Raw genomic sequence first — 26,120 nt, forward strand, 5'->3', positions numbered from 1 at the left:
CTTAGAGCTGTCAGATTATTGCAATGCCTCATGGGACTTGTAGTTCCACCACAGCTGGAGTGCCAAGGTTAGCCATCACTGCTCTATAACATAAAGTGCCCCTGGGGAGTACTTACCTCAGGAGGGGGAAGCCTCTGCATCCTATCAAGGCTTCCCCTATTCTCCTCCGTCCCACGGTGGTCTCTGTCTGCCCCTCCAAAACCACAGCCAACAGTTTGTCAGGCTGTGGCGCAGGCGCAGTAGCACCTGCAATATTTACCTTCCCCGGCTCCAGCGCAGGCGCAGCTCTCGGCTCTGGACAGGCGGAACTAGCCGATCCCAATCGGGTCCACTCTACTGCGCAGGTGCAGGCAACTTGTGCAGGCTGCTACTGCAGGTAAATATTTACATGCCCGCCATTTGGGGACATCTAGCGCTGCCACCGTGGGACAGAGGAGGATGGGAGAAGCCTCGATAGGATCCAGAGGCTTCCCCCTCTCTAGATAAGTACCCCCCCTGGGGGCACTTTTTATGTTACAAGTTCTCTTTAAAACAACACCAATTGCCTGGCAGCCCTGCTGATCTATTTGGCTGCAATAGTGTCTGAATAACACCAGAAACAAAGATGCAGCTAATCTTGTCAGATCTGACAATAATGTCCGATACACCTGATCTGCTGCATGCTTGTTCAGGGTCTATTATAATTCCACACACCTAATCAGCCTAGGCTGTGACATCACTGGGAGGGCGGGGCTACATACCAGTATACAGCAATATTATAGATATAGGAAGTGGTTCTGATGCTGAAACCAGGATAATTACTGTAGAAGTGGGCAGAGCCACGCAGGGGAACATAGTCTCTCTATCACCCTTATGATTAGAATAACGAGCGGGGGGCGGAGTTAGATGCGGAGCCTCACGAAAGTGGTAAACACTACTCTGGAGGCTGATGGCTGCCTGCTGCTATGGGGACAGGGCTGGTTTAGGGGAGGAGGCTGAAGCAGAGTGCAGTGTTGACTGCCTCTATTGGCCGGGAGCACAGGGGGGTGTGTATGGAGGCAGCATTGGGCTCTCCAAGTAAACAAACGTACGGAAGGCAGTATTGGCGGGCGGTAGTATTGCCTATAGTACTGTCTGACCGCGGGGCCTCCTTCAGATGCGGGGCCTGGGGCGGCCGCCCCAGTGCCCCCCCCCCCCCCCCCAAAGGCCACCTCTGGCTCCATGCTCCCCTTCAGTGACTGACTAAGCATTACCTTGTACTCATACTGTGCTGTGTGATCTGGTTTTCTTGTAATCCTGTATTGTCACATTGCTGTATGTCACCCCTAAGTATTGTCTGTAACCTAAACTAATGTCCAGCGCTGCGTAATATGTTGCCGCTTTATAAATACAATAAATAAATAAAAGTGGGTATCCTGATTAATTGACTGTATTCTACTATATGTCACTACGGGGCCTCTTTAAAGATACACAGTACAATAAACAACCACAAAAAAAAGAGGAGGGTTTGAAGGCCATAGGTAATTTGAGTATAAAACATAACTTTAAACTATTTCCTAACAGCAGGATTACAGTCCTTAATTCATACAGTAATAAGGCCACGGTGTGTAGTAAATAAATGTCCAAGAGCCTGATGTATGTTTCAAAAATATAAAATGAAAAGGAGGAACTTAAAGAGAAACCATAACCAAGAATTGAACTTCATCCCAATGGATGGAGCGGTCCGTCTTCGGGAGCTGATACCCCCTTTCCCATGAGAAATCTATTCCTCTTCTCAAACAGATCATCAGGGAGGTCTGTATGGCTGATATTGTGGTAAAACCCCTCCCACAGTGTGATGTCAGGACCATGGTCCTGGCAGTTTCCTGTCTGTGAACATTGTTGCATTGTGGGAAATAACAGCTGTTTAAATCTGTTTCCAACTGCCAAAAAAAAGCAAACAGCATCTCCTTCCACTGACATCACCTGCCAGCAGTAAAAATGTCAGCATGCGATAAACGTTAGAAAGTAAATCAGGTATAGAAAATAGGGCAAACACTGACTCTATCTTTTATACATAATTAATTATTGTAAAAACAAAGAACTTTTTTTAATAACATTATTTTCACTGGAGTTCCTCTTTCAATGACATACACATGCTAGATGACACTCGGGCGAGGCACTCATTCACGACTGTCTCAGCTGAGAATCCAGCGTGTGTACAACAGTCCCCCGACATGACATAAACATCTGCCACACCTTAAGGGCCCATTCACAGTGGCGCGGTGCGGCATTTTACCGCAGCCTAGCGCTAGGGCAATGAAAGTCCATGGGGTAGTTCACATTGCCTGCCGTGCGTTGCGCAGATAAGTACCCTATCTATATAGTTACATAGTTATTTTGGTTGAAAAAAGACATACGTCCATCGAGTTCAACCAGTATAAAGTACAACACCAGCCTGCTCCCTCACATATCCCTGTTGATCCAGAGGAAGGCAAAAAACCCTTACAAGGCATGGTCCAATTAGCCCCTAAAGGGAAAAATTCCTTCCCGACTCCAGATGGCAATCAGATAAATCCCTGGATCAACATCATTAGGCATTATCTAGTAATTGTAGCCATGGATGTCTTTCAACGCAAGGAAAGCATCTAAGCCCCCTTTAAATGCAGGTATAGAGTTTGCCATAAAGACTTCCTGTGGCAATGCATTCCACATCTTAATCACTCTTACTGTAAAGAACCCTTTCCTAAATAAATGGCTAAAACGTTTTTCCTCCATGCGCAGATCATGTCCTCTAGTCCTTTGAGAAAGCCTGGGGACAAAAAGCTCATCCGCCAAGCTTTTATATTGCCCTCTGATGTATTTATACATGTTAATAAGATCCCCTCTAAGGCGTCTTCTCTAGACTAAATAAACCCAGTTTATCTAACCTTTCTTGGTAAGCGAGACCTTCCATCCCACGTTTCAATTTTGTTGCTCGTCTCTGCACCTGCTCTAAAACTGCAATATCTTTTTTGTAATGTGGTGCCCAGAACTGAATTCCATATTCCAGATGTGGCCTTACTAGAGAGTTAAACAGGGGCAATATTATGCTAGCATCTCGAGTTTTTATTTCCCTTTTAATGCATCCCAAAATTTTGTTAGCTTTAGCTGCAGCGGCTTGGCATTGAGTACGATTATTTAACTTGTTGTCGATGAGTACTCCTAAGTCCTTCTCCAAGTTTGATGTCCCCAACTGTATCCCATTTATTTTGTATGATGCTAGACCATTGGTATGACCAAAATGCATGACTTTACATTTTTCAACATTGAATTTCATCTGCCATGTATGTGCCTGTTTAATGTGAGCACATACCTACATTACCGTGCGACTCCTGCGGTGACCTGCGGTGGACCGGAAGTCATGTAAGTCTACGTCTATGGCAATGCGTGTTTTTAAATGAACCGCAGCAGTTTCACAAATCACCCATGCACGGAAGCGTATTTTAGCTTCCGCACACGTCACTGTTTCGGCGAACAGGAAGTCAGCGTCACTTCCTGCTTGGCCTGCAGCCAGACAGGGATTACCGTGTACTAATGATGGAATCCCCGAAGGCCTGTTTTGGGAGGTACGGGCCGTGCCGCACCACTACCGCCAATCTGCAGTGTGAAACTGACCTAAAGGTGGCCATACACAATGCTTGTTCACACTACAAGAGCTTTTCTAAGCGCTTTGTGATTTTGAAAGCTCTTGCTAATGTGTGTGTTCCGATGTGTGTGTTCACACTGGAGCGATGTGATTTTGTAAAAATCCCCCATAGCATTGTTTTAGCAAGAGCTTTTCAAAATCACTAGCTCAGGGCCGGACTTACCATAAGGCACTATAGGCACATGCCTGCAGGCACCTGATGATGGAGGGGCGGCTCACTCCTCTCCCCTAGTGCCTCCCTCCCTCCTCCCCTAGACAAAGTCTCAAGCAGGCTACTCACCCAGCTCGCTGCATTCCACTGCTGAGATCTCCCTTCAGTCAGAGGCACCTCTAGCTACCTTATACCTGGGGACACCTCTAGGTACTTAATACTGAGGGTACCTCTGGCTACCTAATACTAAGGGGCAACTGCAGCTACCTATGAAAGGCAAGGGAAGTAAGGGTAGAGTGACCAGACGTCCCGGATTGCCCGGGACGCGTCCCGGATTCGGGGTCCGCTGTCCCAGGCTTAATGAGGTCCCGGGAAACGTCCCGCTTTCAGCAGCGGGACGTCCCAGCCTCGGGACTCTGGCCACTCTCTCCTCAATGAACTGGCAGCGGCGTCTATAGACACCGTGCCAGTTCATTGCCTGCAGCCCCGCTCCAGCCTCCTCTTCCGGTGTCTGTTCCGACACCGGCAGAGCAGAGCAGGGCTACGGCAAGATGGCTGCCGAAGCCCTGTACTGGAGACCTATTTGTGTCTCCAGTACAGGGCTTCGGGCGCCATCTTGCCGTAGCCCTGTCAGCGCGGGAGATATGCAGGGGGAAGGTGGTCCCGGGAGGAGCGCGCCAGAGGCCGGAGACTTCTGCCAGGTAAGTAAATCAATGTTTTCTTTTCCAGGTGAAATGTTTGCCCGCATTGTTTCTTTTCCAGGTGAAATGTTTGCCCGCATTGTTTCTTTTCCAGGTGAAATGTTTGCCCGCATTGTTTCTTTTCCAGGTGAAATGTTTGCTCGCATTGTTTCTTTTCCAGGTGAAATGTTTGCTCGCATTGTTTCTTTTCCGGTGAAATGTTTGCCCGCATTGTTTCTTTTCCGGTGAAATGTTTGCCCGCATTGTTTCTTTTCCGGTGAAATGTTTGCCCGCATTGTTTCTTTTCCGGTGAAATGTTTGCCCGCATTGCGTTTCTTTTGTACTGACATGTTGCCCGCATTGCGTTTATTTTGTACTGACATGTTTGCCCGCATTGCGTTTATTTTGTACTGACATGTTTGCCCGCATTGCGTTTATTTTGTACTGACATGTTTGCCCGCATTGCGTTTATTTTGTACTGACATGTTTGCCCGCATTGCGTTTATTTTGTACTGACATGTTTGCCCGCATTGCGTTTACTTTGTACTGACATGTTTGCCCGCATTGCATTTATTTTATACTGACATGTTGCCCGCATTGCGGTTATTTTGTGCTGACATGTTGCCTATTGCGTTTATTTTCTGGTGTCCAGGGTAACCGTTACTGCATTTATTATTTAATGGTCATAGATGGCTATGTTTGCTGCTTTGTGGTTACGGTATACTATTAGCATCACACAGTTTCTGCACACCCATGATGCAAAGTCTCGTTTGTCCACATCATGGCGTAAACACTGCTTTCTTATGCCTCGCTGTTACATCATTACGTTAGCTCCGCCCATACAATGCCATGGCCACGCCCATTTTTCGCCGCGGCGCAGCCCCCCCCCCTCAGTCTTCGTCGCTACGCGCTCCTCAGTCCTCCCCACTTTTCGCCCCCCTCCTTGTCCCAGGTTGGACCCACAAAAATCTGGTCACTCTAAGTAAGGGAGAAGTGACAACTGGACCAGACAGTAAAATCGCGGAGAAGTTTGGTTGGGGGTTGTAGGTTCATGGAGGGCGGAGACTAGGGTGACAGGACATCTGTGTCTATAGGCTCCTGTGATGTAAATCCGGGCCTGCACTAGCTGTTGAAGTGTGAACAAGGCCTTACAGTTTTTTTGATTTCTTTGATCAGAGAAATCTGATTCCTCCACTGGGTTGAACAAGCAGAACTAATTGAACCAATTTACCACTTATGATCAATTTTTTTTTAAAATATCAATCGATCGTATAAAACATTCAGGGCCCTTTCCACTGGGGCGGTGCGTCAAATTAACCCACTGCTATCGCACTCCAATGAAAACCTATGGGGAAAATCACATTACCTGCATCGCGGTGCGCCGGAAGTCCCCAATCTGACGCGATTCCAAAACTACCTTACCGCACCTACGTCGCTCTGCATTGGACCGGAAGTCATTAAAGTCTATGGTGACGCAGGGATTTTAAAAATGTTGGCGGTGGCAATATGATGACGTTATGTCACGCATTTTTACAATACGCTTCCGTGCACTTCTGCTTTCCAAAAACAGGAAGTGACTGCATGAACACAGGAAGTGACCGCATGAACACAGGATGTGACTGCATGAACACAGGAAGTGACCGTATGGACTACTTCCAAAAACAGGAAGTGACCGCATGAACACAGGAAGTGACTGCATGAACACAGGAAGTGACTGCATGAACACAGGAAGTGACCGCATGAACACAGGAAGTGACCGTATGGACTACTTCCAAAAACAGGAAGTGACCGAATCAACAGGGATTACCATGTAGTAATGTGACACCACTTTGTACCATGAAACTAGTCTCAGTCTTTATATCTTTCTGTCTGATTTTTCCAACACATGAAATCAAATTTTGATAAAAAAAAAAAAAAAATTTAAACTGAAAAAATATTAATTTAAATTTCTTTTACAACTGATCGGTTTTATTGAAAAACAGGAAAATCAATAGATTTGATTTGTGTACGGCACCCCTAAGGTTGACCTGAAATCAGATAACACTTCCCTCTATAGAATGAGTGGAGACAAATAAGTAGTGACAAAACAAATCACACACCTTATGGTTTCACAAGCAGCATCACCACAAACCCGCCCCCCCCCAAATTACCTGATACTTCTTATTGGTCAGAGTGACGGCGTCCCGGTGCCAGCGGTTGCCATGGGTACCCGATCTGGTCCAGATCAACACCTCTTCTCCACCATCATATTTACTGAACAGGTTCAACGTGCCTGAGGGGGGGATAAGAGAGGTACTAAGGCATCAGTGACATGCGGTCAGCCATGACTGGGAGAGACAGCATCATCACACTGCTAATGATTGCAGATGACCAAGGCAGTACTAAGGATTGCATAAAAATTTAAAGGAATACCGAGGTGAAAATAAACTGATGAGATAAACAATTGTATTCATCCTCCTACTCCTAAAAATGTGTGTTTTAGATATACCACAGTTTTATTTTATGTTTAAATCTACTTTTTTTTTTTTTTGATGTTTCATTGGCCTCAATTCACTAAGCTTTATCAAACACTTTATCAAACATTTGATAATTTACCTCAGGGGTAAAATCAAAATTTTAATTCACTAAGGTGTTATATATTTATTGAAAGTTTTATCAAAAAAACATTCGATAAATATATAACACCTCAGTGAATTAAAAATTCGATTTTACCCATGAGGTAAATTATCAAACGTATGATAAAGTTTTTGATAAAGCTTAGGGCTGGTTCAGACGGACGCTTGCAGAGCGTTTACTGCCAGCGTTCGGGGCTTGGCGTTAAACGCTCCCATTCAAGTGAATGGGCGCGTTTGTACCAAGCTTTTACGCGTGTTTGCACGAACGCGGCGTTCGGGTCCCGATTTTCACTGCCGTTCAAGGAGCCCCTGGAAGCTACGCGACGCCTCCAAACGTCCGTCTGAACCAGCCCTTAGTGAATTGAGGCCATTGTCTCTGCTCAATGACAGAGTCTTTGAAGTATGCCAGAGCTAAAATCTATGCACTATTGACCCTTTTACCTCTTTCCTGCTCTAAGAAGTTTCCTCTGGGAGGAAAGAGTTTTATGGCTGTAATTCCTTATCAGTGAGGGTTACACTGTAGTCTAACTAGGACCCGGCTGGTAATATACTGTCACTTGCATGCCTGTATGTTTAACTCTTTCAGACAGAAAGACAGAAAAAGAGGAACACAGCCTAGTTATTTGTATGCTTGGCACTGTACATACACATGTCTATCTCATCATGTCACCTGTCACCTCAATATTCCTTTACAGCAAGGGTGTCAAACTCAATGCAAAGTGGCTCGAAATTGAGCTCTGGGACCTAGTCGCGGGCCGCCAACCTCACTGTCTAGTGGCCACCTTCCTCCCTTATAAAGTTCCCTGGTGCCTAATAGCCCCCTCCATCCCTTATACAGTTCCCTGATGTTTAGTGGCCCTGCCTCCCCTATATAGTTTCCAGATGTCTAGTGGCCCCCTTCTTCCCTTATACAATTCCCTAGTGTCTAGTGGCTCCATTCCTTCTCCTATACAGTTACCTGGATCTAGTGCTGTACCCCTCACCATATGGCTTCCCTTTGATCTTGGGCTTACCCTATAGCTTCTCTGGTGGTCTAGAGTGCACCAAACATAATGCACAGTGGGGAAACCCCCTGAGGGCCAAATTTGATGGCTCCAAGGACCAGATTTGGCCCGCGGGCCGGAGTTTGCCATGGATCAGCACATCCAGACTGGACATGCACCAACAAGGTCGGAGCATGCCCAGTACAGCTAAGCAGCTTGTGCAAGGCTTTTTCCCTCTGTGCCTAGTCACTCATGCGCAGACTGGATGCGCTTGTACATGACAAGAACGCGGCCACAAGTACCCTATTTGCCAAGCTCCTGTCCAATGGGATAGAGGCACCCTGTGCTGGAATGGTGGGCTGAAGGAGGATTCTGCATCCTCCAGGGACTTGCCACTACTAAGGTAAGTACACTTTTTCTTTTTTGTTCACTTCATGTACACTTTAGTGAACATGTTATGCGAGTTGAAATTACGCCAATCAGAATTTGCACAAAGTATATTACATGCTGCGTATTACATGTGCAGGCAGAACAGAATTATAAGCATCTCATTGACCACCTGTCCTAATGATGTTGTCACGGCGATGACTGGAGACTGACCGTCTTCCTGTGTGGCAGCTTACAGTCGTGTTAAAGGGGAACTGAAGTGAGAGTGATATGGAGGCTGACACCTTTATTTCCATTTAACTACTTGCCGACTGCTCCACACCAATTGGCGTGAGCAGTGCGACAGCCCCAGGACCGCTCCACGCTGATTGGCGTGAGCAGTGCGACAGCACCAGGACCACGCCATGCCGATTGGCGTGAGCAGTGCGGCAGCCCCAGGACCGCGCCATGCCGATTGGCGTGAGCAGTGCGGCAGCCCCAGGACTGCTCCATGCCGATTGGCGTCAGCAGTGCGGCAGCCCCAGGACCGCTCCATGCCGATTGGCGTCAGCAGTGCGGCAGCCCCAGGACCGCTCCATGCCGATTGGCGTGAGCAGTGCGGCAGCCCCAGGTCCGCTCCATGCCGATTGGCGTGAGCAGTGCGGCAGCCTCAGGACCGATCCATGCCGATTGGCGTCAGCAGTGCGTCAGCCCCAGGACCGCTCCATGCCGATTGGCGTGAGCAGTGCGGCAGCCCCAGGACCGCTCCATGCCGATTGGCGTGAGCAGTGCGGCAGCCCCAGGACCGCTCCATGCCGATTGGCGTGAGCAGTGCGGCAGCCCCAGGACCGTTCCATGCCGATTGGCGTGAGCAGTGCGGCAGCCTCAGGACCGCTCCATGCCGATTGGCGTGAGCAGTGCAGCAGCCCCAGGACCGCTCCATGCCGATTGGCGTGAGCAGTGCGGCAGCCCCAGGACCGTTCCACGCCGATTGGCCGTCTATGGGGCTAGCAGGAGATTGCGTGCAGGCTGTGTGCGCATCTCCTGCTCGGAAGGCAGAGCTCCACCCCGCCTTCAGTCTCCGAGTGGCGATTGCCACTCTGGAGACTGTTAGACGGCGGTCCGCCATGAAATTACTTTGTACAGCGCTGCGATCCGCAGCAGCGCTGTACTGGGGACAGCCATGTGACAAGGCTGTCCCCCTGGGGCACCAGAGAGCGATCAGCTCTCATAGGCTGAAGCCTATGACAGCCGATCGCCGTGATTGGCTGGCTGCGGGTGGGCGGGAGGGAGAATAAAAAAAAATACATAAATGTAATACAAATAAATAAGAATAAATATTTGCAAAAAAACAAACAAACACCTGGGGGGCGATCAGACCCAACCAACAGAGAGCTCTGTTGGTGGGGAGAAAAGGGGGGGGGGGGGGGGGAAATACGCCTGTGCTGTGTTGTGCGGCCCTGCAGCTTGGCCTATTTAACTGAAAATGGCCTGATCTTTGGGGGGGGGGGGGGGGGGGGGGGGGTTGGGGGGAGTTAACACTGCAGTCCTCAGGTGGTTAAACAATGCCAGTTGCGGTTAATCCAGACATACACCTGATCTGCATATTCTTGTTCAGGGTCTGTGGCTAAAAATATTACAGGCAGAGGATCAGCAGGACAGCCAGGGAACTGGTATTGCTTAATAGGAAATAAATATGGCAGCCTCCATACACCTCTCACTTCAGTTGTGCTTTAAATCCACAACTAACAATGGTCCTGGATGGTGTTCTGCTTTAGCGTAAGGGGTAAAATAATGATATTCCTACCTGTATCGGGGCCATGTTGGCGGTGGTGAAACGACAAGCAATTTTTGTCCAAATCTGAGGATTGTGGGTAAGATATCAGCCGGGCGGTGTGGCCCCGGTCCCTGCGAGACTCTCCTTCCACGTACATGTAGTGACCTGTAACAAATGTCATTATTAGTGATTTATATAGCACCATCATCTTCCGTAGCTCTGTACAAAATAATAAGACATGCGTGTGTAAAACACCAGGGAACTGTATAGAGGAGGGAGGGGGCCACTAGACACCAGGGAACTGTATAGGAGAGAGAGAACAACTAAACACCAAGAAACTGTATAGGGGAGGGAGGAGGGCCACTAGACACCAGGGAACTGTACAGGGGAAGGGGGACTAGACACCAGGGAACTGTACAGGGGAAGGGGGGGGGGGAACTAGACACCAGGGAACTGTACAGCGGAGGGGGGGGGGAACTAGACACCAGGGAACTGTACAGGGGAAGGGGGGGGGGGAACTAGACACCAGGGAACTGTACAGGGGAGGGAGGAGGGCCACTAGACACCAGGGAACTGTACAGGGGAAAAGGAAGGGGGGGTGGATATCTAGACACCAGGGAACTGTACAGGGGAAGGGGGGGGGGACTAGACACCAGGGAACTGTACAGGGTAAAAAGGGGGGCTAGACACCAGGGAACTGTACAGGGGTAGGTGGGGGGGCACTAGACACCAGGGAACTGTACAGGGGAAAAGGAAGGTGGGGTGGATATCTAGACACCAGGGAACTGTACAGGGTAAAAAGGGGGGCTAGACACCAGGGTACTGTACAGGGGTAGGTGGGGGGGGCACTAGACACCAGGGAACTGTACAGGGAAAAAGGGGGGGGTGAAGAGCTAGACACCAGGGAACTGTACAGGGGAAAGGGGGGGGGGGCTAGACACCAGGGAACTGTACAGGGGAAAGGGGGGGTGGGGACTAGACACTATGGAACTGAACAGGGGAAAGGGGGGGGGACTAGACACCAGGGAACTGTATAGGGGAGGCATTAGACACTAGAGAACTTTATAAGGGAGGGAGAGGAGCCACTGGACATTAAGGTTGGCCTGCGACTTGGTCCCAGTGTACAGTTTCGGTCCACTTTGTATTCACCAAGACACTTTCAGTAAAAAATAACGGGTCTGTAAAATACCGGATTCGTTGTTTTAAGGTGGCCACTAATGGTCCAATTTCAAGAAAAAAATCGTTTGAGCAATCAGAAATTGTGATCGGAAGAAAAATCATTCACTACACCATCAACGAACCAATCTTTGCTTCCTATCTATCACAACCAATCAAGAAAATCCAAATTTTAGTTTGACAAAAATACAGTCGGACGATTTTTTTTTTGATTTTTTTTTTTTGTATAATCGTTCATAATCGATTGTGCCCATCAACTGAGATTATTTTTAACCGATCCAATCAGAATTTCTGATCACCTGAACGATTTTTCCCTAGAAATTGGACCATTAGTGGCCACCTTTAGACTTTTTCTTCGAAATTCACTAAGATATATTTTGTTTTGCTTGCAGCAAGAGATCGGTAATTTACCGAAAAACTGCATGACAATTCATAAAGATTTTTACTTCATGCGGTATTTCATTCGGTATTTGCTGGATTATTATAGTGCAGGAAAATGGACTAAAGATGTAATACAGACAGCGTTTCATCTTGATTATACTGACAAGTCCGAGGTGCATAAAACTAACATAAAATTTATTTCAGCTCAAAATTATTAGTAAATTATTAACCATTTTTAATGACTCTATAATAATATTGTGAACTTAGGGAAATATGCTTTTATTATTAACTTTATTTTCCTGATTATTTAAAGCGGAACTGAAATCACTTAAAAAAAAAATTAGAGTTTCACTTACCTGGGGCTTCTGCCAGCCCTCTGCAGCCGCCCTGTGTCCGCACCGGCACATACCGATCCTCCGTTCCCCCGCCGCGGCTCACTTTTCTTCACGCAGGGGAAGTCGTCTTCTAAGTCGACATCCACTGTCCCTGGCCACGCGTATGTGTTCCCGTAGCCAGGAGCCTCCTGCACAGGCGCAGTAGGAGAAAATCTCCCGGCAATGAGAGCAGAAACGAGGGCCGCGCGGGCGCAGTGGACACCCACTGCATGAAGTGACAGTGAGCTGCAGCAGGGAAGCAGAGGATCGTATGGTAATGTTGCGGGCACAGGACGGCTGCAGGGGCCTGGCAGAAGCCCCAGGTAAGTGGAACTCTTGTTTTTTAAAGTGATTTCCGTTCCGCTTTAAATTAGTTCTTACATTTTCTCTGATCTGTTTCCTCCTCATCCCACCGCAGCGCAAAACATGACAAACATATGACCCCGTGGCAGAGGGCGCCGACAGGGTCATACGCATAGCTCCACCCCCTGCTTAGTGACGTACTTCCTGCTGGGCAGGAAATACATCACTGGGAATCCTTGGGTTTCCCGTCGGTCTGCGCATGCGCGTCAATTAAATTCCTGCATCACCCATTGACTCCAATTACTTTCGCTGCTGCTTCACCATGCGGTAATGCGCTGCTGACTTTGCCGCGGCACGGCAGGGAATCAACGCAAAATAGTAAGTGTGCTGGGCCACAGCACTCTCACCTTGCAGAGCTGGGTCCCAGGTTTGAATCCCAGCCAGGGCACTATCTGGGCACTCCGATTTCCTCCAACATCCCAAATACATACAGATAAGTTAATCCCCCTAAAATTGGCACTAGACTACAATACATACATACACTGGCCATAGACTACAATACATACATACATTGGCCATAGACTATAATACATACACAATACATACATACATACATAGGCCCTAGACTACAATACATACACAATACATACATACATTGGCCCTAGACTATAATACATACACAATACATACATACATTGGCCCTAGACTACAATACATACACAATACATACATACATACATTGGCCATAGACTATAATACATACACAATACATACATACATTGGCCCTAGACTACAATACATACACAATACATACATACATTGGCCCTAGACTACAATACATACATACATACATTGGCCCCAGACTATAATACATACACAATACATACATACATTGGCCCTAGACTACAATACTTACACAATACATACATACATTGGCCATATACTATAATACATACACAATACATACATACATTGGCCATATACTATAATACTTACACAATACATACATACATTGGCCCTAGACTACAATACATACACAATACATACATACATATATTGGCCCTAGACTACAATACATACACAATACATACATACATTGGCCCTAGACTACAATACATACATACATACATACATTGGCCCTAGACTACAATACATACACAATACATACATACATTGGCCCTAGACTACAATACATACACAATACATACATACATTGGCCATAGACTATAATACATACACAATACATACATACATTGGCCATAGACTATAATACATACACAATACATACATACATTGGCCATAGACTATAATACATACACAATACATACATACATTGGCCATAGACTATAATACATACATACACTGGCCCTAGACTACAATACATACACAATACATACATACATTGGCCCTAGACTACAATACATACACAATACATACATACATTGGCCATAGACTACAATACATACATACATTGGCCATAGACTATAATACATACATACACTGGCCCTAGACTACAATACATACACAATACATACATACATTGGCCATAGACTACAATACATACATACATTGGCCCTAGACTACAATACATACATACATTGGCCCTAGACTACAATACATACACAATACATACATACATTGGCCATATACTATAATACATACACAATACATACATACATTGGCCCTAGACTACAATACATACACAATACATACATACATTGGCCCTAGACTACAATACATACACAATACATACATACATTGGCCATATACTATAATACATACACAATACATACATACATTGGCCCTAGACTACAATACATACACAATACATACATACATTGGCCCTAGACTACAATACATACATACATACATTGGCCCTAGACTACAATACATACACAATACATACATACATTGGCCCTAGACTACAATACATACACAATACATACATACATTGGCCCTAGACTACAATACATACATACATACATTGGCCCTAGACTATAATACATACACAATACATACATACATTGGCCATAGACTATAATGCATACACAATACATACATACATTGGCCATAGACTATAATACATACACAATACATACATACATTGGCCATAGACTATAATACATACATACACTGGCCCTAGACTACAATACATACACAATACATACATACATTGGCCCTAGACTACAATACATACACAATACATACATACATTGGCCATAGACTAATATACATACGTACATTGGCCATAGACTACAATACATACATACATTGGCCCTAGACTACAATACATACATACATTGGCCCTAGACTATAATACATACACAATGCATACATACATTGGCCCTAGACTACAATACATACACAATACATACATACATTGGCCCTAGACTACAATACATACATACATACATTGGCCCTAGACTACAATACATACACAATACATACATACATTGGCCCTAGACTACAATACATACATACATTGGCCCTAGACTACAATACATACACAATACATACATACATTTGGCCCTAGACTACAATACATACATACATTTGGCCCTAGACTACAATACATACATACATTGGCCCTAGACTATAATACATACACAATACATACATACATTGGCCCTAGACTACAATACATACACAATACATACATACATTGGCCCTAGACTACAATACATACACAATACATACATACATTTGGCCCTAGACTACAATACATACATACATTTGGCCCTAGACTACAATACATACATACATTGGCCCTAGACTAGGATACATACACTACACAATGCATACATAGACATGAGACTTTGGTAGGGACTAGATTGTGAGCTCCTCTGAGGGACAGTTAAGTAACAAGACAATATACTCTGTACAGCTCTGCGGAAGATGTCGGCGCTATATAAATAATAACTCACCTTGCCCCGTGGTGTGGTCCGATAAACTCCCCAACGTCCAGTCAATGTCATCTGTGAGATCCTGGTACCAGCCGCACAGGCCAGTCTCAAAGTTACAAGTCACCTCCGCTAGAAAAGAATTGAGACTAAAGTCAGCGAGAGTGTCTTACCATTGAGAATCATTGATCCTTCCCCATCGCAGAATACATCCCTAAATGTGCAAAAACGTCATGCAGACACATTCGATAACCATCACCCAATCAGACTGCTTGTTGTTGGATCAGGCCTCAATTCAATGACTAAATCATTCTCTGAAGTCAGTCGTGCTGCATGCTTTCACGATTCACTGGGTTGACATTTCCCAGCAGATTGCTGCTGTACATCCCTATAGGAAGAGTATCCTGACCTCTACCCCAATCTCCATAGGAATAGATGAGGCTAGTAACATGTAGTTACACAAAACTAGGCTGATAGGGTGGTATTGTGCATCCTCAGATGTCTGTGCTCAATCATCAATGGCCAAAATGATCATTTGTGAATTTGTGATCATTTCAGTTGTCACCTTGTTGTTTAAAGGGAACAATACCAGTTGCGTGGCTGTCCTCCTGATCCCATGTCTCTAATACTTTTAGCCATAGACCCTGAACAAGCATGCAGCAGATCAGGTACTCTGTCTCAGCTGACTCAGACCGGATTAGTCATTTGCTTCTTCCAGGGTTTTGACTCAGACACTACTTATGCCAGAGGATCAACAGGGCTGCCAGGTAACTGGCATTGTATACAAGAAAATAAATATGGCAGCCTCCATATCCCACTTCGGTTTTTTTTTAAAGAGTACCTGAGGTGTTTTTTTAAAGAAATTATAGGACACAGAGGCATGGTTTTTGCACAATGACCTGCCTCTGTGTCCTTCTGCTGCCACCGCCAGTCCCCTCAGGCTCTGCTGTCCCCCCTCAAAGCTGGTGACAGGCTAGTGACAATCTGATTGTCACTAGGCTCCTGTTTACCTGCCAGCTGTCAATTAACCTGCTCCCCCCGCCTCCCCCGTATTGCCTCACTCTGCCGCCTCCTCCAATAGGCAGCTAAGCCGTGACCCTGGAAGTACTTCCAGATCGCGGCCATCTTGGTTTTCCTCCGCCGGCTGCAGAGGAGGAACAGGACAACAGAGAGCGGAGTGGAGCAGCGCAGATCGGTCCAGGAGGCGGTGTGGAGCAGATAGTATGTTTTTTTTTTCTTCTTTTCACAGCCGCCTCGGGTTCCCTTAAGCAGGGGTCTCAAACTCGCGGCCCGCAGGCCATTTGCGGCCCTCGATACAATATTTTGTGGCCCGCGCCGGCAAAAGCTTACTTATAGTTCGCTTCAGTGCTCCCAAGTAATCCGCCGCATCCCCGCCGCTAAACGAGGGCTGCAGAGCCCTCAAATCGCCTGGGGGGGGGGCAATCCGCCGGCATTTCCTGGAAGGGGCAGAGCTTTCAGCTTCAGCTCTGCCCCTCCTGACGTCAATCGGGGCGCATCGTCGCCTCTGCCTGCCCCTCTCTGTGAAGGAAGAGTGAGAGGGGCGGGCAGAGGCGGCGATGCGCCGCGATTGACGTCAGACGGGGCAGAGCTGAAGCTGAAAGCTCTGTCTCTTCCAGGAAATGCCGGCGGATTGCCCCCCGGGCGATTTGGGGGCTCTGCAGCCCTCGTTTTGCGGCGGGGACACGGCGGATTACTTGTAATGGGAGCACTGAAGCAAACTATAAGGTAAAAATAGGCAAAATAGTTTGTTGCAGTGTGAATTTGATTTTGAAATAAAAATCAATGCAAGGGACAGGGGGGGGGGGGGGGGGGGAGCTGCTGATTGATTGATTCCCTTATGCGGCCCAGCCTCATCCTGACTTTGCCTCCTGCGGCCCCCAGGTAAATTGAGTTTGAGACCCCTGCTTTAATGACAAAATAAATAAATAAAAAGGGACCTCAGACAATTACCTAGTAGGTCTAGTACTATATGTACCCCCGTTTATCTCATCATTGGGGCTGATGTACAAACTGCCAGTAATATTGCTGCATGCAGACAGCAATAATAGCAGCACTAATGCCAGCAGAGTACCGTGCACTGGGCAATTAGCGTGAACTGCAGTACATGGATAACGCATGTTACGATACTTGTTTAATGCGCATTAACTCAGCTATGGTCGGATTACCCATGTATCACAGGTTGTGCTAATTGCGCAACACACGGTGCTTTGCTGCCCTCAGTACCGGTAGTATTGATGGAGCAGAGTGGTCTGTACACACAGATAGGCATCCAGTATAACAAGTTGCAACCTTTTACCGGAGGAAAACGCTGCGTAATATGTTGGCGCTTTATGAGTACAATAAATAAATAATAAATCACACACAACCATCAAGAAAAGCAGCTTTCTTAGACTACAGGAAACAACAATGCCATAGGGATCATCACAGCACATTACAAACAGTGACATCTTGTGGTTGCTTTACTATACTGCAGTTTAACAATGTTACTATCAACAAATATTGCCATAGGCTGTCTGCTCCTATTACTGGCGGTTCATGCATCAGGCACCATTTCATATGTCTCTTCAGGTATGCTTAAAGTGAGCCTCTGCACCACAAGGAGAAAAGGTTTTGGCACCTTTAAAACCAAAATCCCTCTTCTAAACACAACAATAGCTGCTCTCAGCAATGGCCAATTAGTACCACTCATATCTCTTACCTTCACTAGGGGTTTCACTTGTGCAGTTTAGGAATTCTATTTGCTCCACTTCAGCCCTCCAGTCTCCTCCTGGTTGGGGGTCCACAGAACCAAACAGCATCAGCTAAAATCAGGAACAACATAGGTTACAAATTTTATTCCTTCCCTATCAAAGGAAACCAGTCACCAAACGGCATTTGTAAGAATCTAAATTTGTAAAATTTAAAAACTTAAAAAACTCTTCGTTGTTTGTTGTCCTGTCATGTAACTGTGTTATCTTCACAAACCTTAAACTATTCTACTACTACTGAAATCACATGCAAGAGATGCCCTTCCTCAGGCACCTGCAGGGGGGGGAGCCCATGCAAAAATTCCCATAAAAAGGCCCCTGTGGCTGTAAAAATGAAGCTCCGCCCCTGGATATGATAAACCCCACCCCTTCCCAAGGGAAGCCCCGCCCACACTCCAGGAAGCTCCTTCCCATCTGGGACACTTTGGCGTAAAGAGGTGCTATACAGGAACCCTAGTGTAACCATCCCCATAGCTGTGTGGGAGCAGGTAAATATCATCCCCATAGCTGTGCCTAAAAGCGTTAAATATCAGGTATATAAGTGGCTGACTCAGTCCTGACTCAGACAGGAAGTGAAATTCCCCTTATTATCTCTTTCTTGCTCTCAGAAGCCATTTTCTGCTAGGAAAGTGTTTTATAGTTGGAATTTCTTATCAGTGAGGACCACACTGTAGTCACTTCCTGTCTGAGTCAGGACTGAGTCAGCCACTTACATACCTGATATTTAACGCTTTTAGGCAGAGAAAGAAAAAAAGGAACACAGCATACTTATTTGTGTGCTAGGCACTGTACATAGCCATGTCTATCTCATCATGTCACATGTCACCTCGGGTATCCTTTAAAGGGATACTGAACATGTTTTAAAAACACAATTTGCACTTACCTGGGGCTTCCTCCAGACCACTGTAGCCCGCGAGGTCCCCCGGCGTCCTCTTGGCTCCTCTCCCGGTCCCGCTGGCGGCTCCGTTAATCAGCGACTTCCGCTTGAAGTCGCCAGTACGTGTCCCCGCTGCGCCCGCTACGCATCACCACGTCACCCGCTACGCATCATCATGCCAGCCGTTAGAGAACTGCACATACACAGGACTCTCATGCCGGCTGCCATGATGACGCGTAGTGGGCTGCTTGATGACGTGTAACGTGTGCAGCGGGGACACGTACTGGCAGATTGAAGCGGAAGTCACTGATTAACGGAGCCACCAGCGAGACCGGGAGAGGAGCCAGGAGGACGCCAGGGGACCTCGCGGGCTACAGTGGTCTGGAGGAAGCCCCAGGTAAGTGCAAATTGTGTTTTAAAAACCCGCCCAGTATCCCTGTAGAAACAGGGTTTCAGGTAATTTCAAACGCCCACTTGTGGAAAAGTTATATTTAAACTATAGCTGTCACTATGAATGTAAACTCTGTGCAGATAGTGCCCTGACTGACTGAAACACAGGACCCAGCGCTGCAAGCTGAGGCTTCTATGCACTACTCCACATGATCCAGGTGTATATGTATTCATTTTTTCTATGTCCGTTGACACCTTCTAATAGTCGTACCTGGAAGGGCTGTTTTCTCTCTCCCAGAGGAAATGTGGCAGAACTCGCGTTGCTTCTCTCACCTTGCCTGTGCCACAGGTGTGCATGAGTGCCCAGCTGAGGGTCCCACACAAACAGCGTCAGGAAGCCTGTGACAGAAAGTCCATCAAATGGGTAAAAATACATCTGGTATATCAATCAGACACCAACGGGCGTGTCTTAAGTTGTAACTGAGGGGTGCAGAAGATATATCTGGTAGCTGATAAGAAATCAGAGGTCATACCTGGTAGATGAGGCTCCAAAGTACTTACCGTATTTGGCATATGAGCATAAGAGAAAATAGATCTGGTAGTGTTGCTCTTGTGCAACAAAACTCAACAACTCACAACACTACCAGATCTATTTTCTTTTATGCTCATATGCCAAATACGGAAAGTACTTTGGAGCCTCATCTACCAGGTATGACCTTTGATTTCTTATCATCTATCATCAAGATCTACTACGACTGTGAGAATGTCAAGCTGCTAAGTGCAGTTATTAGACTGCTGGTGCTGAACAGTGGTTACCGAGGACAACCACTTAATAACATTCTTTCATGTTCTGCCACACAAGGAACACTAATATCTGATAGATGAGGCATCAGAGAACATATCTGGCAGGAGATGTAGCAGAAGACATGTCTGGGCAACAAAGACCACAGAAGACAGATGCAATTGATAAGGCACAATAGGACATATCGGGCAAATGAGACACCAGAGGACTGATCTAGCAGATAAGACAGCAGAGGACATATCTCATAGACGAGGCTTCAGAAGACATATCTGGTAGATAAGACACATGGCCATGGGCCCTGATGAACTGAACAATGGTAAAGTTGTTGCGTACTGCATGCACACAGCAAGTTTCCCGCTAGTGCATCAGGCCAATGGAGTCCTAAGGCAATACTCTGAGATAAATACTTGCATAAAATGTAGAATTAATCCTAAATATAACCTACGTGGACGCCCACATTCTTTGAGCTGTATTTAAAGTGAACATGAGGTGAGGCAAGTTTCAAAAGTTATGTATACTGCGTCTATCGAAAAAAGGAACACGAAAATTTGGTCGCCCAATAATGCCAATAGTAAAATACCAGTATTAACCTCCCTTTGCGGTACACAGTTTCTGTGGCTGCGTCCACGGGAGGGATTTTTTGAATTAAAGCTGTTGTAGGCTTTGTAGCTAGCACTAGGCTACCTACCATTGTCCCCCAAGTCCCCCCACACCCTTCTGTTCCCCCCGATCGCCGCCGATATACGTTACCCAGCCGCGATCCTGCGAGAGCCGCAGCCTCCCCAATGAGCTTCAGACGTAGCTACGGACATGACGACTGACGTCATCGACTTCATGCGCAATCCTGATCCTCCCCATAGCGAAGCTTGGAGCTGATTGGAGAGGCTGCACCATCGCAGAATCCGGGGGAGGGGGGTACGTATAATGGTGGCGATCGGGGGTGATCAAAAAAGAGCGGAGGGACTTGGGGGACAATGGTAGCCAGCGAAGTGCTAGCTACACAGGCTAAAGCAAATTTAATTTAAAAAATCCCTCCCGGGGCAGAGAAATCCTCTTTGGCGGCTACCCCGGGGTTACCGCCAGGGAGGTTAAAGAGCAAGCGGTCTTGCTAACCTAGAAATAAAAAACACATATATAAGTAGATAAATACTACTTCTACTTACATAACAGATGTATTGTGCTATCCCTGTAATGATTCCTGTGAATTTGACAAAGTAAAAGCAGAAAAACCTATTCTAGGCAGTGGCCATCTTGCCAAGCTAATGCTGACATCATATCCTCCCTGACTCTTGTTTTCTCCCCTCCCTTCTCTTGCTCATTGTGTATTCATTAGCTGCCCTCCTCCCAGAGTCTTTTTCTTATTTACACATCCAATTACTGAGTCACCTCAGCCTTGCTTGTAAACACAAGTGATCAGCTAGGCAGGGAAATAAATGGAAGAGGAGGAATATATTATAGATAAAAAGAACTCCCAGCATTCAACTTTTTGGCACTGTTTGGCACTAGGGCCAGTGCTCCTAAAGTATGTGATAACTTCAAACTATAACAGCAGAAAAAGTTTTTCAAGTTTTGAATGCAGGATTAGCATCTTTATCTCTTAAAGGGACTCCGAGCTCTACTTAAAAAGTAAAATAGTACTCACCCGGGGCTTTCTTTAGTCCAGCGCTGGTCGGGAGGTCCCACGACAGCGTCCTGGCTCCTCTCCTAGGCCCCGCTCCGGAATGGCTGGACGGCGGCAACCCGGCGACACTCGGCGGAGTGTCGGGCTCCTTCTTCCTGGTATGACGCGGCTGATGTCACCACGCCAGCCGCCTCGCGTCATCACGGCGGCCGGCGTGGAAGTACGGCGCATGCGCGCTTTAATTGCGCATGCGCAGTACTTTCACACCGGCCGGCGTGATGACGCGAGGCGGCCGGCGTGGTGACATCAGCCGCGTCATACCAGGAGAAGGGGACACTCGGCCGAGTGTCGCTGGGCTGCCGCCGTCCAGCCATTCCGGAGCGGGGCCTAGGAGAGGAGCCTCCCGACCAGCGTTGGACTAAAGAAAGCCCCGGGTGAGTACTATTTTACTTTTTAAGTAGAGCTCGGAGTCCCTTTAACACACTCAGACCAGTTGCTGTTGAAATTTGATTTTTATGGTGACAATACCGCTTTAAATACCAATATTTTACTGTGGCCAAACCTGAGCTTACTCTCACACAAAACCCTTCCCCTGATGCGAAACTCCTCCCCCCCCCCCGCTCAAACTACATGCCCGGTGCCTAAACCTGGGCACAATGCCGATATTTCTGTAAGCATCCCAAAAAGATACAGATAAATTAATTGGCATCCCCCTAAAAATTGGCCCTAGACTACGATACATACAGTACATGATACATACATAGATATAGGACTATGGTAGGGATTACATTGTGAGCCCCTCTGAGGACAGTTAATGACCAGACTATATATACTCTGTAAAGTGCTGCGGAAGATGTCGGCAGTATATCACTACTAACAGGGCCGTGCAGAGGGTCCTTAAGTGGGGGGTGCTCAAATTTAAAAAAGGGGCCTGTCAATGCCTTCCCCCGCATGCCTCCCCCTCCTCTTTTCTGGCTAGGGGGGTATTGATTGTCATGCTGCTGAATGCAGATGATGGGTGCCATGTAGGTTCTGTGTGTAAGTACTGAGTGTCATGTGGGTTCTGGCTATGGTTGGATATCGAGTGTCATGCGGGTGTTGATTGCAAGAACTTAGTGCTATGTAAGGTCTGGGTGCATGTACTGGATGTCATGTGGGTGCTGGGTGCAGGTACCGGGTGTGACATGGGTGCGAATACTTGGTGACATGCCTGTACTGGGTGCTGGCTATGGGTGGGCTTTGGGCATCACATTGGTTTTGAATGCAGGTACTTTGGGTGCGGGTACGGGTTAAGTGGATACTTGGTGCAGATAGTGGGTGCCATGTGGAAGCTGTGTGCAGGTGTGAGTACTGGGTGCAATTTTAGGCCTGGGTGCAGATACTTGGTGTCATGTGAATATGAGTACTGGTTGCCAGCTATGAGGGGAAGGGGTGGCTGATGGGAAAAGTAGAGGTCAGTGTGGGTGCTGCAGGAAGGGGCAGGGCCATGCAGAAGATCCTCAAGGGTGTCGTGCTCAAATTTGAAATCGATAAATCGTGTTAAATTGTGTATGTAATACCCACTCTCCAGAAAGCAATAAGGCAGTCTTAACCCCCCCCCCCCCACACACACACACACACACACACACACACACACACACCTTTATAGCAGTATAAGGCAGACTTTGTGTCTCCTTCCAACTCTTTTGGTGCTATCACCCTCAAATCAGCAGTGATAGGTGCCCACTGTTAGTGGGTTAGAGTGGGCACAGTGGAGCCCACTGTGGAGGCACAGACTCACCTTTCATTATTGGGACCTCTGTCCCTCTTGATCAGCACCCAAGCCTCTTTTCAGGCAAACAAGTGTTTACCAATATGCAGTGGTTGCTAAGCAATAGTAGATGCAAAACTGCAGTAAGTGCCAAGGTGCAGTGGGTGCCAAGATGCAGTAGATGGTAAGACACAAAGATTCACTTTGTGGTAAGTTGCAGTGGGTGCCGAGATGCCAAAGTAAAGTCTGTGTCAAGCTGCTTTGGTTACCAAGGTTGGTTACCAAGGTCCAGTTTGTATTGGGTGTTTATTTGCAGTGGGTGCTATGCAGTATTGGGTGCTGAATGATTAGCAGATGGTGATAAACAATAGTGGGTGCCATGTGAGTGCTAATTGGTGAGTAGGGAGTGCCATGTGTGGTCTGGATGTGTGACATGGGAGAGTACCGTGTCTCATATGGGTTCGGACCAAGGATGGGTACTGGGTACTATTTGGGTGCTGGCCATGGACGGGTACTGGGTGCATATATTGGCTTTGGAACTTGGTGACGTTTGAGTACTGTGCCATGTGCGTGTTGATTATGGGGGTATGTGGGTCTTAGGTGCAAATACTGACTGCCAAGTGGGTACTGGGAGTGAGTACATGGTGACATATGGGTGATGGGTGCTGGCTAGTGGGGTATTTGTTTTCATGTGGGTGCTAAAGGAAGATGCTGGGTGCCATGTGAGTTCTAGGTGCTGGCACAGGGTGTCATGTGGATTCTGGCTGTATGGGTGTGTATCAACCATCATGTAGGTGTTGATTGCAGGTACTCAGTCCCTTTTGAGTTCTGGGTGCAAGTACTGGATGTCATATGTGAGTGCTTGGTGTGGGTGCTGGGCACCAAGTGGAGGCTTAGTGCAACTGGAACTACTGCAGATAAAACATGTGGGTGTTGGGTGCAGGTACTGGGTATCACATAGGTGCAAATACTTGGTGCCATGCCTGCACTGGGTGCTAGCTCTGGGTGGGTGTTGTGTGTCACGTGGGTTCTGAGTGCAGGTACTTCGGGTGCTAGTACTGGTTATGTGAGTGGGTGCCATGTGGAGCCTGTGTGCAGGTGTGAGTAGTGAGTGACATGTCAGAGCTGGGTGCAAGTACTGTGCCGTGTAGGTGTGAGTACTGGGTGCCAGCTATAGGGTAAAGGGGTGCAGGTATTGGGTGTCATGTGGCTGTTTGATGCAAGTAGTAAGTGCCATATTGAGGCATGATGTGAGTATTGGGTGCAGGGTGCTTGGTGCAAGTACTGGGTGCTTGCTATAGTGGGGGTTACTGGTTGAGTGTAATGTGGGTGCTGAATATTGGTGGGATTGCTGTGGGTGCAGGGGGTGGGAGGCCACTGTGGGTACTGCTATGAATGGCATAGTTGCTGCTAAGGGAGGTAGAGGTCAGTGTGGTTGATGGGGGAAGGGTAGGTCACTGTGGGTGCTGGGGGGAGAAGTAACTGTAGGTGCTGTGGAAAGTAGAGGTCAGTATGGATGCTGGAGGAAAGGGAGGTCACTGTGGGTCCTTTGGGGGAGATCACTGTGGGTCTCGGGAGGTAGAGGTCATTGTGGGTGCTGGGGTGGGAGGTCACTATGGGTGCTGCTATGAATGGCATAGTTGCTGCTAAGGGAGGTAGAGGTCAGTGTGGGTGCTGGGGGAAGGGTAGGCCACTGTGGGTTCTGGGAGAAGTCGGTGTGGTTACTGGAGGAGGGAGTGGATGCTGGGTGTTGGGAGAAGCCACTGTGGGCGCTGCCAATGGGAGAGGTCACTGTAGGTGCTGCTTTTTGGATGGGAGGTCCCTGTGGGTGCTGCAGGGGACAGGAGGGTAGCCACTGGGGGAGGGAAAAATCACTGTGAGTGCTCAGGAAGTGATAGGTCAGTGTGGGTTCTGGGGTAGGCAGGATCACTGCTAGAGCTGGGGAGGGAGAGGTCACTGTGGGTGCTAGGTGGAGGGAGCTGTCACTATGGATCCTAGGTGGAGGTATAGATCACTGTGGGTGCTAGGTGGAGGGAGAGGTCACTGTGGGTGCTGGGGGAGGGAGAGGCCACTGTGGGTGCTGGGGGAGGGAGAGGTCACTGTGGGTGCTGGGGAAGGGAGAGGTCACTGTGGGTGCTGAGGAGGGAGAGGTCACTATGGGTCCCAGGTGGAGGGAGAGGTCACTGTGGGTGCTGGGTAAGAGAGAGGTCACTGTGGGTGCTAGGTGGAGGGAGAGGTCACTGTGGGTGCTGGGGGAGGGAGAGGTAACTGTGGGTGCTGGGGGAGGGAGAGGTCACTGTGGGTGCTGGGGAGGGAGAGGTCACTATGGGTCCCAGGTGGAGGGAGAGGTCACTGTGGGTGCTAGGTGGAGGGAGAGGTCACTGTGGGTGCTGGGTAAGAGAGAGGTCACTGTGGGTGCTAGGTGGAGAGAGAGGTCACTGTGGGTGCTAAGTGAAGGGAGATGTCACTGTGGGTACTGGGTAGGGAAAGGTCAGTATGGGTGCTAGGTGGAGGGAGAGGTCACTGTGAGTGCTAGCGGAGGGAGTGGTCACGGGGTGCT

The 26,120-nt window shown here is 47.5% G+C and overlaps 1 protein-coding gene across 1 annotated transcript in view; it reads right to left on the reverse strand.

Annotated features, from left to right (window-relative positions):
- The window catches only part of MAMDC4 (MAM domain containing 4), a 138,309-nt gene that overhangs the window by 36,025 nt on the left and 76,164 nt on the right, over nucleotides 1–26,120 (reverse strand). Inside the window, exons 15-19 of the mRNA XM_068248950.1 lie at nucleotides 19,659–19,786; nucleotides 18,072–18,174; nucleotides 15,377–15,484; nucleotides 10,249–10,383; nucleotides 6,628–6,749 (exon numbers count right to left, since the gene is read on the reverse strand). Coding sequence (XP_068105051.1) covers nucleotides 6,628–6,749; nucleotides 10,249–10,383; nucleotides 15,377–15,484; nucleotides 18,072–18,174; nucleotides 19,659–19,786 — 596 coding nt within the window. The remainder of the gene's footprint in view (nucleotides 1–6,627; nucleotides 6,750–10,248; nucleotides 10,384–15,376; nucleotides 15,485–18,071; nucleotides 18,175–19,658; nucleotides 19,787–26,120) is intronic.

This window comes from Hyperolius riggenbachi, chromosome 8, assembly GCF_040937935.1.
Source record: "Hyperolius riggenbachi isolate aHypRig1 chromosome 8, aHypRig1.pri, whole genome shotgun sequence".
In the NCBI taxonomy this organism is placed as follows: Eukaryota; Metazoa; Chordata; class Amphibia; order Anura; family Hyperoliidae; genus Hyperolius; species Hyperolius riggenbachi.